The 13,769-nt window shown below is 43.5% G+C and overlaps 1 protein-coding gene across 1 annotated transcript in view; it reads left to right on the forward strand.

Annotated features, from left to right (window-relative positions):
• PLLP (plasmolipin) overlaps positions 1 to 13,769 on the forward strand; it is a 61,405-nt gene that overhangs the window by 42,827 nt on the left and 4,809 nt on the right. Inside the window, exons 2-3 of the mRNA XM_058155672.1 lie at positions 4,429 to 4,602; positions 12,522 to 12,644. Of these exons, the coding sequence (XP_058011655.1) occupies positions 4,429 to 4,602; positions 12,522 to 12,644 (297 nt within the window). The remainder of the gene's footprint in view (positions 1 to 4,428; positions 4,603 to 12,521; positions 12,645 to 13,769) is intronic.

The following is a 13,769-nucleotide window of genomic DNA, read 5'->3' on the forward strand; positions in this document are numbered from 1 at the left end:
ATTAATCTTCTCATCGTTCCCATCACCAATCTCTTTCTACTTATGACTGTATGACTGTAACTTTGTTGCTGGTAATCCTTATGATTTATATTGATATTGATTGTTCCTGATTGCTTATTTGTATCCTATGATTATCATTAAGTATTGTATCATTAAGTGTTAAATTGTACCCTATGACCATCATTTGTGTTGTAAATGTTGTACCTTGATGAAGGTATCTTTTCTTTTATGTACACTGAGAGCATATGCACCAAGACAAATTCCTTGTGTGTCCAATCACACCCGGCCAATAAAAATTCTATTCTATTCTATTCTATTCTATTCTATTCTATTCTATTCTATTCTCCTCCTCCTTTTTCTGGCCAAGGTTGAGAAACGTTTCTTCAAAACATCTCTAATTATTTTTTATGGGTTGCCTCTTGTTGTGTTTCTAACAAAAATGGGCTTTTAGAGGGAGGAACTGCAACAAACGTTCTAAAATAATATTCTCCCTTTTTCTTCCTCTTTCTAGAAAAAAAATGAAATGATAACCAATATTTTTCCCACTGGACAAAATCTCTCATCTAGAGCTACTACGCCCCTGTGGGAATCTGGGCTCAGTCAAGAGCTGTGTTTCTGCTGTACTTTTCAGCTCCTAAACAAATGATCTTTTTTTAAAAAAAAAATGCTTGTATTTCATCTGTTCTGGGAGCTGCCGGAGGGGGGCAGGGGAAAGTACACCATTGTCCAGGCTGAAAGAATGGGGAGGGGGGGAGTCAGAGCATTTGTGTTGAGTCAAACAATGTCTCTTTGGGAGCTCTGTGGATGCCTTGTAGCTGCAACCAAGTGAGAGCTTGGTAGAATAGTAAATCCTTGTGCTAGAAGGGACCTTGGAGGTCTTCTAGTCCAGTGGTCACCAACTGGTGGTCCATGGACCACTTGTGGTCCGCAAGAAAATTGTGGTGGTTCACAGAAAAATTATTTGCATTTTTTTATATTGCACTAAATCAGGGGTCCTCAAGCTACAGCCCCTAGGCTGGATACGTGCAATGAACATTTGTGTTGCTGCAGAGTCTCCCCCTTCAGAGTCTTCTTGTATGGGTCGGAGGGAGGCAGAAATTCTGCCTTGGGGTCTGCTTCAGCCTCCTGGTGTGGGGCTTTGGGTGAAGGCTGGAGAAAAGTGCCACTGGTGGCAAAGAGCCGGAGGGCCTCGTTCCAGTGAGGCTGCATCATGCCTGGAACTGGCTGACCATCTCAGCCCACTGAGCCTCCAGGCACCGGTACCTGCAGGTCTTCTGCAGGTATCCCCTCTGCTTGGAAAGCCTATGCTTTTATTTATTTATTTATTTATTTATTTATTTATTTATTTATTTATTTATTTATTTAGTCATAACAATATATGTAGGTATCATACAAAAAGATTATATAATATATAAACACATATATGAGTAAATATAAGGAGGTATAAGCATATATGTATATAGGAAGAAGAAAAGAAAAACAATAGGACAGGAACGGTAGGCACTTTTGTGCGCTTATGCACGCCCCTTGTGGTCCTCTTAGGAATGGGGTGAGGTCAATAGTAGAGAATTTTTGGTTAAAGCTTTTAGGATTATGGGAAGAGACCACAGAGTCAGGTAAAGTATTCCAAGCACTGATGATTCTGTTACAGAAGTCATATTTTCTGCAGTCTAGATTAAAGCGGTTGACATTAAGTTTAAATCTATTGGTTGCTCTAGTATTATTGCAATTGAAGCTGAAGTAGTCTTTAACAGGAAGGACATTACAATAGAGTTAAACTTAGGTCTTGTCAAAGGCGACGGAGTTCCAAGTTTTCTAAGCCTAGGATTTCAAGTCTGGTGGGATAAGGTATTTTATTGTTTTCAGAGGAATGGAGAACTCTTCTTGTAAAATATTTCTGGACACGTTCAGTTGTATTGATGTCAGAGATGTGGTGGGGGTTCCAAACAGGCAAGCTGAATTCTAGAATTGGTCTAGCAAATGTTTTATATGCTCTGGTTAGTAGTGTGGTGTTTTTAGAAAAGAAGCTACGCAAGATTAGGTTTACAACTCTTAGAGTTTTTTTTGCGATGTAGTTGCAGTGGGCTTTGGCACTTAGATCATTTGACATGAAAACTCCAAGGTCTTTAACGGGAATGGGGTCATCTGTAAGGTAATGTCCATCTAGTATGTACTTAGTGTTTGGGTTCTTTTTTCCTATATGTAAGACTGAGCATTTGCTGGTTGAGATTTGGAGTAGCCAAGTTTTAGACCAAGCGGTTAGATGATCAAGGTCTTTTTGAATGATAGATGTATTGTCTGTGGTGTTAAATAGTTTGACATCGTCAGCAAAGAGAACACAATTACTTGATATGTGGTCACAAAGATCATTAATGTATAGTATGAAGAGTGTTGGTCCAAGGACACTGCCTTGAGGAACGCCACTCTTGACAGGAACAGGATTTGATTTGATTTGATTTGATTTGCTTGTAGTCCTCAGTGAGGTGCTTCTGCTGAGCCTCCTTTGAACTAACCAACTCTTTCTCATGGTGGCTGCTTAGCTCTAACAACTGCTTCCTGTTGGGTCCTTAAGGCAGGCGAGGAGTGGCTGGCAGGGGAGGAGTGAGGCACCTCTCGATGTGAGTGACATCGATTTGGCCATGCCTACCCAGTCACATGACCATGCCCACCCAGCCGGTCATTAGGCAGATCATATTAGTGGTCCGTGGGATTTAAAATTATGAATTTAGTGATCCCTGAGGTCCGAAAGGTTGGGGACCCCTGTTCTAGTCCAATCATCTGCTCAAGAGGCAGGAGAATATACTATACTTGTACTACCCTGATCAAATGGTTGCTGTCATGGCTGCATCTTTCCTATCCAAGCTTCATGAGCTGACAGCCTGACATTTGCAATGGGGAGGGGGAGAGGGAAAGATTGGAATGTAAGGAAGAAGAGGGGGGGGGAATGGAAGCCCAGCTGAGCCTTGTGAGAAGCTTCTGCCAGCCAAGGTCAACCTTCTGGATGCAAGGGTGGGAACCGAGAACCTGTTTCTTAAACTATATACAAGCACCTAATTTGACCTTTACAGATAACCATGAGTGGGGGGAGGGAGTTTTACTTTGCATTGTTTGTGTGGGAAAACCTCAGATTCCGCTTCCCTACTTCTGTAATCTCTTAAACTTCAGTGAAGTATCTACTCTTGGCAAAAACAAATGGCCAGGGGTCTTTCTTTGCTAGATGACTGAGTGGAATGGTTGACACCTTTCTTGAAAACCACCAGTGATAGAGTACCCACAACTTCTAGAAGCAAGGCATTCCATTGCTTAATTGTTCTCACAGTCAGGAAATTTGTCCTTACTTCCATGTTGCATCTCTCTTTGATAAGCTTCCATCCGTTATTTCAAGTGGTTTGGAGAAGAGGTTGACGCTGTCATCTCTGTGGCAGCCCCTCAAATATTGGAAGGCTGCTATCATGTCACCCCTAGTCCTTCTCTTCCTTAGGCTAGACATGCCTAGAGTCTTGGCAATTGCTGTAAAGTTTCATTTTTTTTCAGTGTTGAATACAAAGCCTATGAGCACTTTTCGATTAGAAATAAAAATAGAATCTTTTCTTTAATAAAACAGTCTAACTTGCCATATTCATCAATTCCACCACCTTTACTATCCATTCTTCAATTAGGGGAAAGAGTAGACTAGACTAGATTGGAATAGAGAAAGGATAGGATAGGATAGACTATGGAATAGAATAGAATAGAATAGAATAGAATAGAATAGAATAGAATAGAATAGAATAGAATAGAATAGAATAGAATAGAACAGAATAACTTTATTGTCACTTTGAATGTACACTAATTGGCATACATTAAAAATGAAATTTTGTTGCATGCAGCTCTTAAAGGGTCAGCACCTCCAATTTTACACTGCATAAACATGACAAGATAACTAAAATTATGTGTATACCCACATATATTATACGACACTAATGTAATATAGACCAGGGGTCAGCAACCCGTGGCTCTGGAGCCGCATGTGGCTCTTTCATCCCTTTGCTGTGGCTCCCTGTTGCTGGTTGGCTCCACAATTGATAGGGCTTTTGGTTAGGACAGGTAGAGGAAAAAGGATGTCGCACTAAGAGAAGTCTCTATGGTGGGGGAACCGACTTCCAATCGGCAAACGAAAAAGGACACTGTGCTAGGAGGAGACTCTATGGTGGTGGAACCAGACTTCTGGTCAGCAGAGGAAAAAGGATGCTGTGCTAGGAGGAGACTATGATGGAGGAACTGGACTTCCAGTCGGCTCCAGAATTGAACAGGGGCTTCCGGTTAGGACCTTTGTGGCTCTTTGAATGTTTAAGGTTGTTGACCCCTGATATAGACTAAAAAAGATAGCAATCGGATCCCAGGATGTGTGTGACCTTTTTCATCTGCTTCTTCTTGTGTTTTGCACAGGTGCTGGGCTGCTTGGTGTGGGCCCTGATTGCCGACACGTACTACCAACCCTACCCTTCCTACGGCTGGGTGATGTTTGTAGCTATCTTCTTCTGGATGGTGACAGTCATTATTTTTGTGATGTATCTGTTTCAGCTTCAGTTGAAATTCTACATGATCCCTTGGCCTATTGTGGTGAGTGTGGAAGGCTGGGGAAAATATATAATTTTAGCTTCTTTTCAGATGGCCTTTGACCAGTTCAGCTGAACTGGAGTACCTTTCACGTCTCACTATTTGGGATGTAAGGATGGGAGTTGGGTTACCTTTGAGGTCCTTGCATGGTGTCAGATCTCCTAATTCTTCCCAAATTACCTTGACTCCTCATCTTGACTTGGCTAAAACTTATAAAAATTGTGGGCACTCCATCACTGAAGGTTTCTAAGAAGAGATTAGACAGTCGCTTGTCTGAATTGGCATAGGTTCTCCTGCTTGAGCAGGGGGCTGGACTAGAGGACCTATTCTCTATTCTATTCTCTCCAATGTGGCTTGGCTAGCTTAAAATCTGTATTGCAGAGAATAAAGTTGCACTAAAAGTTGATTGTCTACTGGTTGTAAGAAGATGTACATTAAACTTTCTATCCTTGGGAATTTAAATTCCAGGTTTCTTACAAATTATTGGATATTTGGTGGCCTTCAAGTCAGTGGTGGGTTGCTACCGATTCGCCGCAGTTCAGGCGAACCGGTAGCAGCGGCGGGAGGCTCTCCCCATCCACCCGGACGCTTCTACACAGAAGCGCCACGCATGCACACCCACGAGTGAACCAGTAGCGAAGGGATTTGGAACCCGCCCCTATTTCAAATCTAAAAGACAGGTCTATTGGTGGCTTCTAGCCACTGCCTCCAGACATGGAGCAGTTCATCTCTAGCTATTAGGTGCACAGGAGCCTGAATGGGAGAGGAAGACAAGCTTGATAGCAATAGCACTTACACTTATATACCACTTCATGTGGGAAAGAATAGCAATTCCACTTAAAACTTATATACCGCTTCACAGTGCTTTATAGCCTTCTCTAAGCGGTTTACAGAGTCAGCCTCTTGCCCCCAACAATCTGCATCCTCATTTTACCCACCTCGGAAGGATGGAAGGCTGAGTCAACCTTGAGCCAGTCAGAATTGAACTGCTGGAGTGAGCAGTGAGTTAGCCCTGAAGTACTGCATTTTAACCACAGTGTCACCACAGCTCTTATTGATGCATGTATTAATTCTGAGATACTTCTGGTAAGTTATCATGAGAGGTGAAATGCTGGCCCGAAGGCTCAAGTCTGTTTTCAAATTCCTGAGCCAAATAGTTATTTTAAGTTTACATAAAAGCGATCTTTTGTCTGGGAATCTTTGGTCCCACTTGAAACCTTACATATAACTATAGTTAGCAGTAGACTGGAAAACTATACCGTAGGGGTTTTTTTGCCTAATCTCCCCTTAGGAAAAAAAAAATTAGGTCAGAGGTAAAGAAGAGGAATATTTCACATCCCTATCTGAGAGTGCCATATGCAGGTAGTCCTTGACTTATGATGATGATTTAACAACCATTCAAAGTTACAGTGGCCTCAGAAAGGGTGCTTTTCAGCACTTCTGACTGTTATAAAATGTTGCACCCTCTCCTGCAGTCATATGATCATGACATGGGTGCTTAGCAATGTGTTAACAATTGTTTGCCAAGTGCCCCATGATCATGTGATCACCATTTGCAAACTTCCCCAGAAAGTCACTGGGGAAGCCGGCAGGAAAGGTTGAAAGTTGTTGCTGCTACCTGCCTAGAAGTTGTTGCTGCTACCTCCCTTATCTATGGGATCTGACTGGAAGAACTCCCACTAAGGGGAGTTGAACTTCTCTGGCGGGCTTTAGAAACAGAACTCAGATCCCAAAATCCAAGGTCCGTTCCTGCAGCCTGCCAGAGCAGTTCTCTTTCATGCACAGACGGGAGATGAATTTAGCTGGCAGTTCTTTCTCTCTGTCCACTTAACAACCCGAGATCTTTTAATGACCACAACTGTGAGTACTGGGATTACGGTTGTTGGGCAAAGCATTCATGTGAGCATCTCACTTAATGACCATTTTGCATAATGATCAATATTCTGGTCCCATTTGTGCTTGTATCTCGAGGACTACCTACAGGGTAAAAGAAGATTCAAGAGAATGGCGAGGAACAAGTTCACCTCTTTGCTTTCTCTTAAATTACGTGTTATCACATAAGATTTTTTGAGAAGGGATGAGACACGTGCAATTATTGTGGATGCATCCACAATAATTGCACATGTCTCATCCCTTCTCAAAAGATCTTATTCTCTTGATGCTCTTCTGAGAGCTGAAACGCTCCTTCAGCTTTGAAGAATGGCAAATTCCTGGCATCTTTTTTTTTTTTAATTTACATTTATATCCCGCCCTTTTCCGAAGACTCAGGGTGGCTTACAGTGTATAAGGCAATAGTCTCATTCTATTTGTATATTTACAAAGTCAACTTATTGCCCCCCCAACAATCTGGGTCCTCATTTTACCTACCTTATAAAGGATGGAAGGCTGAGTCAACCTTGGGCCGGGCTTGAACCTGCAGTAATTGCAGGCTACTGTGTTCTAATAACAGGCTCCTAACAGCCTGAGCTATCCACGGCCCTGAACCTCTATCTGAAGAGGTTCAAACCTATGTCTTGATTTTTCCAGATAGAGTGACTCACCCTGAAGCCTGTGAGATGCTGTTGCTCAAAGGCCATTGTGCACCAGGCATGGAACTCAGTTCCTGCACTGATTCATTTTCTGAACTTGCAACTTATTGTGAGCCGTGACCTCACTCAATGGGCTTTGCCCAGTGCCCTTAGCCACAATAAAAGCTTCATATTCGGTGCAAGTGAAGCCACTACTTAAGTAACTTGTTTAAACAGGTTGAGTAAATAGAGCCAATACTGAGCTAGGTGAAATATGTTTATGACTTGATCATAAACTTTTATGACTAAATGAATCATACCTTCACTTTTGCCCCTCTTCTTCTCCTTTAAGTCATAAGACCAAGGAAATGCATTCTTATCATAATTTAACAGATTTACAGAGTTAGAAGGGACCTTGTAGGTCTAGTTCAACCCACCCACCCATCCTGCCCAAGCTGGAGACCCTACACCATTTCTGACAAATGGCAGTTCAATGTCTTCTTGAAAGCTTCCAGTGATGAAGCTCCCACAACTTCTGAAGGCAAGGTGCTTTTGAATAATGTCCCAAAGGTGCTTTTCCAGGAGGCAACTGGATTTCTTGTAAGATATTTCACTTCTTATCCAAGAAGCTTCTTCAGCTCTGACAGGATAGTGGGGAATGGAAGGATTTATATTCCTTGCAGACAGCTGGTAATTTGCATCCTTTTGTAAGTCCAGTTGCCTCCTGAAAAAGCACCTTTTGGGACAATCGTGACTTCGATACAGGGGTGAAATCTAAAAATGTTCCCTACCGGTTCTGTGGACGTGGCTTAATTGATGGGCGTGGTTTGGTGGTCAGGTGACCGGGTGGGCATGGCCAATAACAATAAATAATAAAAATAATAAATAGAGTACACAAAACAATAAGAGGTACCAAAAAAACAACTTTCACACTTTACACACACACACACACACACACACACACAAAATGTGTGTACAGACTTTTAGCTATACAATTTGGGATGAACCCCTTTGAATGGTGTGGGAGTAGGAAGGGATTTCCAGAGAAAAAAATGGCAGACTACAGGAACCAGGAGCACCACTCAGGTGATCCTGAGGACACCGATAAACCCTCCAAGTGCTTCAACAACACTCTAAAAGGATGCAAATGACCAGCTGTCTGCAAAAGAAACCCCCCAAGAAAGTCCAATTGCTTTTTGGAAAAGCAACTTTAGGACAATCATGATCTGGATCAGGGCTGTCAAACTCATAGCCAGTGGGCCGGATGCGTCATATGCTGGTCATGCCCACACCCGGTTTAGCAAAGGGGGGAAAACATCCTGATACATCATGTGATGCTGCCATGACGATGCGAGTTTGACACCCCTGATCTGGATGACTGAGAAGCTCCATCGATGCTTGCAACACAGAGAATTGTTCTAACTAGGTCTAGCTAGGAAGAAAATTGGTCAAGCTACAATACAGAAATGGGTTTCCGTTACATCTCCATACACAGTTCCAATTTAGAATCCTCTCTCCCAACAGTTAAGAGTCCCTTCTCATCTGTCCTAGAGTGACCAACAACCGCCTCTCCATTTCTGGTGGCCTTGCCCTGGGTTGAAAGAGAGTAACAGTGCTGCTTTTGTTATCCTTTCCAAAGTGAAAGGGCAGTGCTGACTGGCAAGTCACAGGTTCATTTCAGCCAGAACACATCCCACACTAACGCAGTGTAGCAGTTATTAAAAAATGTGACCAATCATCTCTGCATGGGTCGCTTATAGAATGCAGAATAACAGAGTTGGAAGGGACTTGGAGGTCTTCTAGTCCAACCCCCTGGCTCTTATTTTGATTTCTACGTTGTTCCTTTGAATGGTGGCTCAGCTCCCAAGAATGACTGCATCAGTCATGTTTAAATAATGGGAAACCAGCACACTGTAAAAGAAAGCACCACACTGGAGCATTAGGGCTGTGCGTGCTGTCAAAAAAACTAGAAATGGCATTTTCAGGAACACCAATGAAGCACTTGCCTGCAACGTTAAAGCAGCTGCATCTTCTTACAGGTTTCCTGGCTGCAGAAATTTCCCCCAAACTTTTTTGGGTGATCCCAGAAAAAGATGAAACTGTTTTAGTGAGTTGTAGACAAGGGTCGCCTTTCCCCTCTTAATGTACATTGCACAGCCCTTTCACATGACAATGTCATATTCAGTGGCTCCAGGTCTCATGCATGGGACGGGAGGCGCAGGAAGTGGCTGCCAGCGATGCTCTCAGGTGAAGATGCTGTGGGCAGGGAGTCTCGACCCTCCTTAGGAGCCTCAGTTTACTTGTGAGCAAGATTGGCCTTTCTTCCTGCCTCTCCTGGCCAATATTGCTCATAAGTAAACTGCAGCTAGGATCTCCCGCATGCTTCCCTCGCAGGCCAGGTCAGCTGGGGAAAATGCACGAGAAGAGCTCCAGTGCCACGATCTCCTGCGTGCTCCCCTCCCTCCCCACGCACATTGATCCACCACCTGCTGCAGCTGCTGGTATCACCCCTCCACCAGCTCTCTCTCCCTCCCCCGCCCACCTGCCAGCCTGTGCCCTTTGGTCTTACCTTTGCCAGCAGTGGTGAGCAGAAGGACGTGGCTAGATTTTGCAAGTAGTGGTTGGGCCAGGCAGGCAAGGCGAGCAAGCGAGCATCAGGTGGGCGGGGTGAGTGAGGGGGAACCGGGAACCAGTTCGAGGGTGTGGCCAGCCAGAAGTCACTCCCGGTTCGGGGAACCACGTCAAATTTCTCCTAACGGTTCTCCCGAACCGTTCAGAACCAGTAGCAACCCACCTCTGAAGGTACCACATATAAGGTACCTGTGCATTTTGTTTTTTTGGCCTAAATGTAGAACCTTACTTTTTTCACTGTTGAATTTCATTTTGTTAGATAGTGCCAGGGGTGAAATGCTCCCAGTTTGGACCGGCTCGCCTGATCCGGTAGTGATGGCAGCGGGTGGTTCGGAGAACCGGTAGCAAAAATCCCTGGCCTCGCCCCCTGCCCCTGCTGAGCCGCGCCATCATCAGAGGGTTTTTTTTTAACTTTTAAAGCCTTTGATGATAGTCAGAACCCTTTAAACTCTTTTTTTCGGCCGAAGAGGTTGTAAAAAAAAAAGGTTTTAAAAGGCTCCTCTGGCAATCCCAGCTTCGTTCCTCATCACCAGAACCTTAAAAAACATGTTTTCTACAAGCTCTTCAGCTGAAGAGCTTGCAGAAAATCTCCTTTTAAGAGGTTCTGGGCTGCGATGAAGCACTTACCTTATTACTGCTCCTTTCAGGCTGGGAAAGCCATGCTTTACATCAGTTGCATCAGCTAGCAACTGAACCTGCCTGCCTGAAATTCATCTCCTCAGTCAGCAATCGGCCTGCTTTGCTGTCTGAGGAACTCTGGTAATTGAAGTCCACAAACCTTAAAGTTACTAAGGTTGGAGACCCCTGATCTAAAAAATATAAATAAAATAAAATAATAAAATAAAATATTTGTGCAGCTTTCTGAGATTTGGTGTGTTTCTGTAGTGTTTCATTGTAACTATACAAACACACAAAATCTCACAAAGCTGTATGTGGCATTGTGTGTGTGTGTGTCAGTTGTGTTGTGTGTGTGTAAAGTGTGAAAGTTGTTTTTTGAGCTTTTTGTGACTGTGTGAGGTTCCTGCTTGTTGCAGGGGCCATTTTGGATGAAGTGCCACTGCTTTTACATTGTGTGTGAGTCAGTTGAGTTGTTTTGTGTGTGTGTAAAGTGTGAAAGTTGGTTTTTGAGCTTTTTGTGGCTCTGTGAGGTTCCTGCTTGTTGCAGGGGCCATTTTGGGTGAGATGCAGCTGCTTTTACATTGTGTATGAGTCAGTTGTGTTGTGTTGTGTTGTGTGTGTGTAAAGTGTGAAAGTTGGTTTTTGGTACCTCTTATTGTTTTGTATACTTTGTTTATTATTTTTATTATTTATTGTTATTGGCCACGCCCACCCAGTCATCTGACCACCAAGCCATGCCCACCAGTTAAGCCACACCCACAGAACCGGTAGGGAAAATTTTTAGATTTCACCCCTGGATAGCGCCTATTGTTCAAGTCTGTCAAGATCCTTCTGTATCTTGAGCCTATTTTCTGGAGTGTTGGCTGTTCCTGCCAGCTTGGTGTCATCCGCAAATTTGATGAGTTCCCCATCTATCCCCTCGTCCAAGTCATTGATGAAGATGTTGAAGAGTACTGGGCCTAAAACAGAGCCTTGGGGTACTCCACTGCATACTTCCCTCCATCTGGATGTAGTTGAGTGCGGTTGGTCAGCCAATTATGAATCCATCTGGTGGTGGTGCTGTCTAACCCACATTTTTCTATTTTATCTAGTAGTAGGTTATGGTCTACTTTATCAAATGCTTTACTGAAGTCCAAGTTAATTATATCGACAGCATTCCTCTGGTCCACTAATTTTGTCAGAGGTTAAAGCAACCAACCAGGATGGACATCCATTAATGAGTGTCTGTGTAATCAAAGTTTTTGTCTTTTTTCAAAAGCAGGATGATAACCTGTTTAAGGATGTATATGCCTTAAAGCAGCGACGGCTAACCTTTTCGGCACCGAGTGCCAAAACTGGAGGGTGCATGCACTGGAGCGCTGAAACCCGGAAGAGAGCAGCTGGCCAGTGCACATGCATATAGTGGCCAGCTGCTCTTACGGGTTCTATTGTGTGCATGCACACTGGCCAGCTGCTCTCTTCCGGGTTGTGGTACACATGCGTGTGCTGGAACCCAGAAGAGAGCAGCTGGCCAGGGCGCATGTGTGTGATGAAACCCGGAAGTGCAGCTCTCAATGGCACGCGTGCCCACAGAGAGGGCTCTGTGTGCCACCTATGGCATGCATGCCGTAGTTTTACCATCACAGCCTTAAAGGATATATATGGTGGCACAGTGGTTAGAATGCAGTATTGCAGGCTAACTCTGCCCTCAGTCAGCAGATCAATCCTGACTAGTTCGAGGTTGATTCAGCCTTCCGTCCTTCCGAGGTTGGTAAAATGAGGACCCATATTGTTGGGAGCAATAGGCTGACTTTTTAAACTGTTCAGAGTGGTCTGTAAAGCACTATGAAGTGGTATGTAAGCCAAAGTGCTATTGCTATATAACCATGATGGCAAACCTATGGCACACCTACCAGAGGTGGCACACACAGGCCCTCTGGCTTTTTCTCTTTCTCTTTTGTATGTACTGCATTTTTATTTTATGTCTTCTTTAGTTCTGTTTTTATATTTTTTCCTTTCATTTTGGACTTTGTATTTTTAATGTTGCAAATAAAATAATTAAAAAGAAAAAAAGCTTTGCTGGTGCTAGCAAAGCTAAAACCTGGGCTGAGCCCCTGCCAAGATCCAGTCCAGAATCTTAAGAAATTTTCACCTCTGGATCCCATGGTTCTCTCCTCTTTTCCCCAGCTTGTGGTGTTAAATGTCTCAGCCGCCATCATGTATGCAACAGCCTTCATAACCAGTGCTGCATCGGTTGAACCGTACTCCTGGCCCCATTCCCCGGACTACAACAGAAGGGCCTCAGCATCGGTAGGTAACCATTAAGCCATGTTATTTCTTTAGGCTGAGCCATGGGGTAGCTTCCAGTCCCATAGAGTTTTCATTGCCCCCTTCCAAATGGGATTGAGCCCCTGCCCCTTTCCCCAATCATAGCAGAATAGAATAGAATAGAATAGAATAGAATAGAATAGAATAGAATAGAATACAATACAATAGAATACAATACAATAGAATACAATACAATACAATACAATACAATACAATACAATACAATACAATACAGGAGTGGAGTGGAGTGGAGTGGAGTGGAGTGGAGTGGAGTATAATGCAATGCAATGCAATACAGGAGTGGAGTGGAGTAGAGTACAGTACAGCACAGTACAACACAACACAACACAATACAGGAGTGGAGTAGAATAGAATAGAATAGAATAGAATAGAATAGAATAGAATAGAATAGAATAGAATAGAATAGAATAGAATAGGACTCAGGAGGCAGAGAATAGATGTGGGTGGGGCCAGTCAGAGGTGGCATTTACCAGTTCTCCGAACTACTCAAAATTTCCACTACCGGTTCTCCAAAACTGGTCAGAACTTGTGGAATAGCACCTCTGAATGTGATGATTTCTCTCCCATATTTTTTGTTCTAGTTTTGTTTCACTCACTGCGTAGCTTGCTTTTTCTTTATAACGGAACTGACTTTTTAAGCCCCAAGTCTTGTAATGCCAGCCATGAGCTAATCTTCATTCATGAGTGAAGCAGCAGCTGAGAGCTACATCATGCCTCCGAACTCCCTTTGCTTTTCAAGATGCACACCCTTGGACTCAAGTGTCAGTCACCAGCATGTAAATTGGGCCTTCCTCAAGTTGGCACCATCTGTGGGACCTGGGTCCCACCTGCCACCCCAGTGAGTCATTGGCACAACTTCTCTGAAGGAACCAGATGGAGAGAGCCAGCTCTTGAAACAGCTGGGCTTCTTTGTCTTGGGTGAAATAGAAACTGGTGCATTTTAAAGACACTTTAGCATCGTTTGCCTCCTGGGAAGTGACCAATGCCCCTTGCCAAATTTTGCTTTGTTGGTGCAGGGTTTTTTCTTTTTTTGATGGATTTATGTCTTCTTCATAACTGGGATCAGAACCCAAGAATGATTTTTAT

The sequence above is a fragment of the Ahaetulla prasina genome, chromosome 12, assembly GCF_028640845.1.
Source record: "Ahaetulla prasina isolate Xishuangbanna chromosome 12, ASM2864084v1, whole genome shotgun sequence".
In the NCBI taxonomy this organism is placed as follows: Eukaryota; Metazoa; Chordata; class Lepidosauria; order Squamata; family Colubridae; genus Ahaetulla; species Ahaetulla prasina.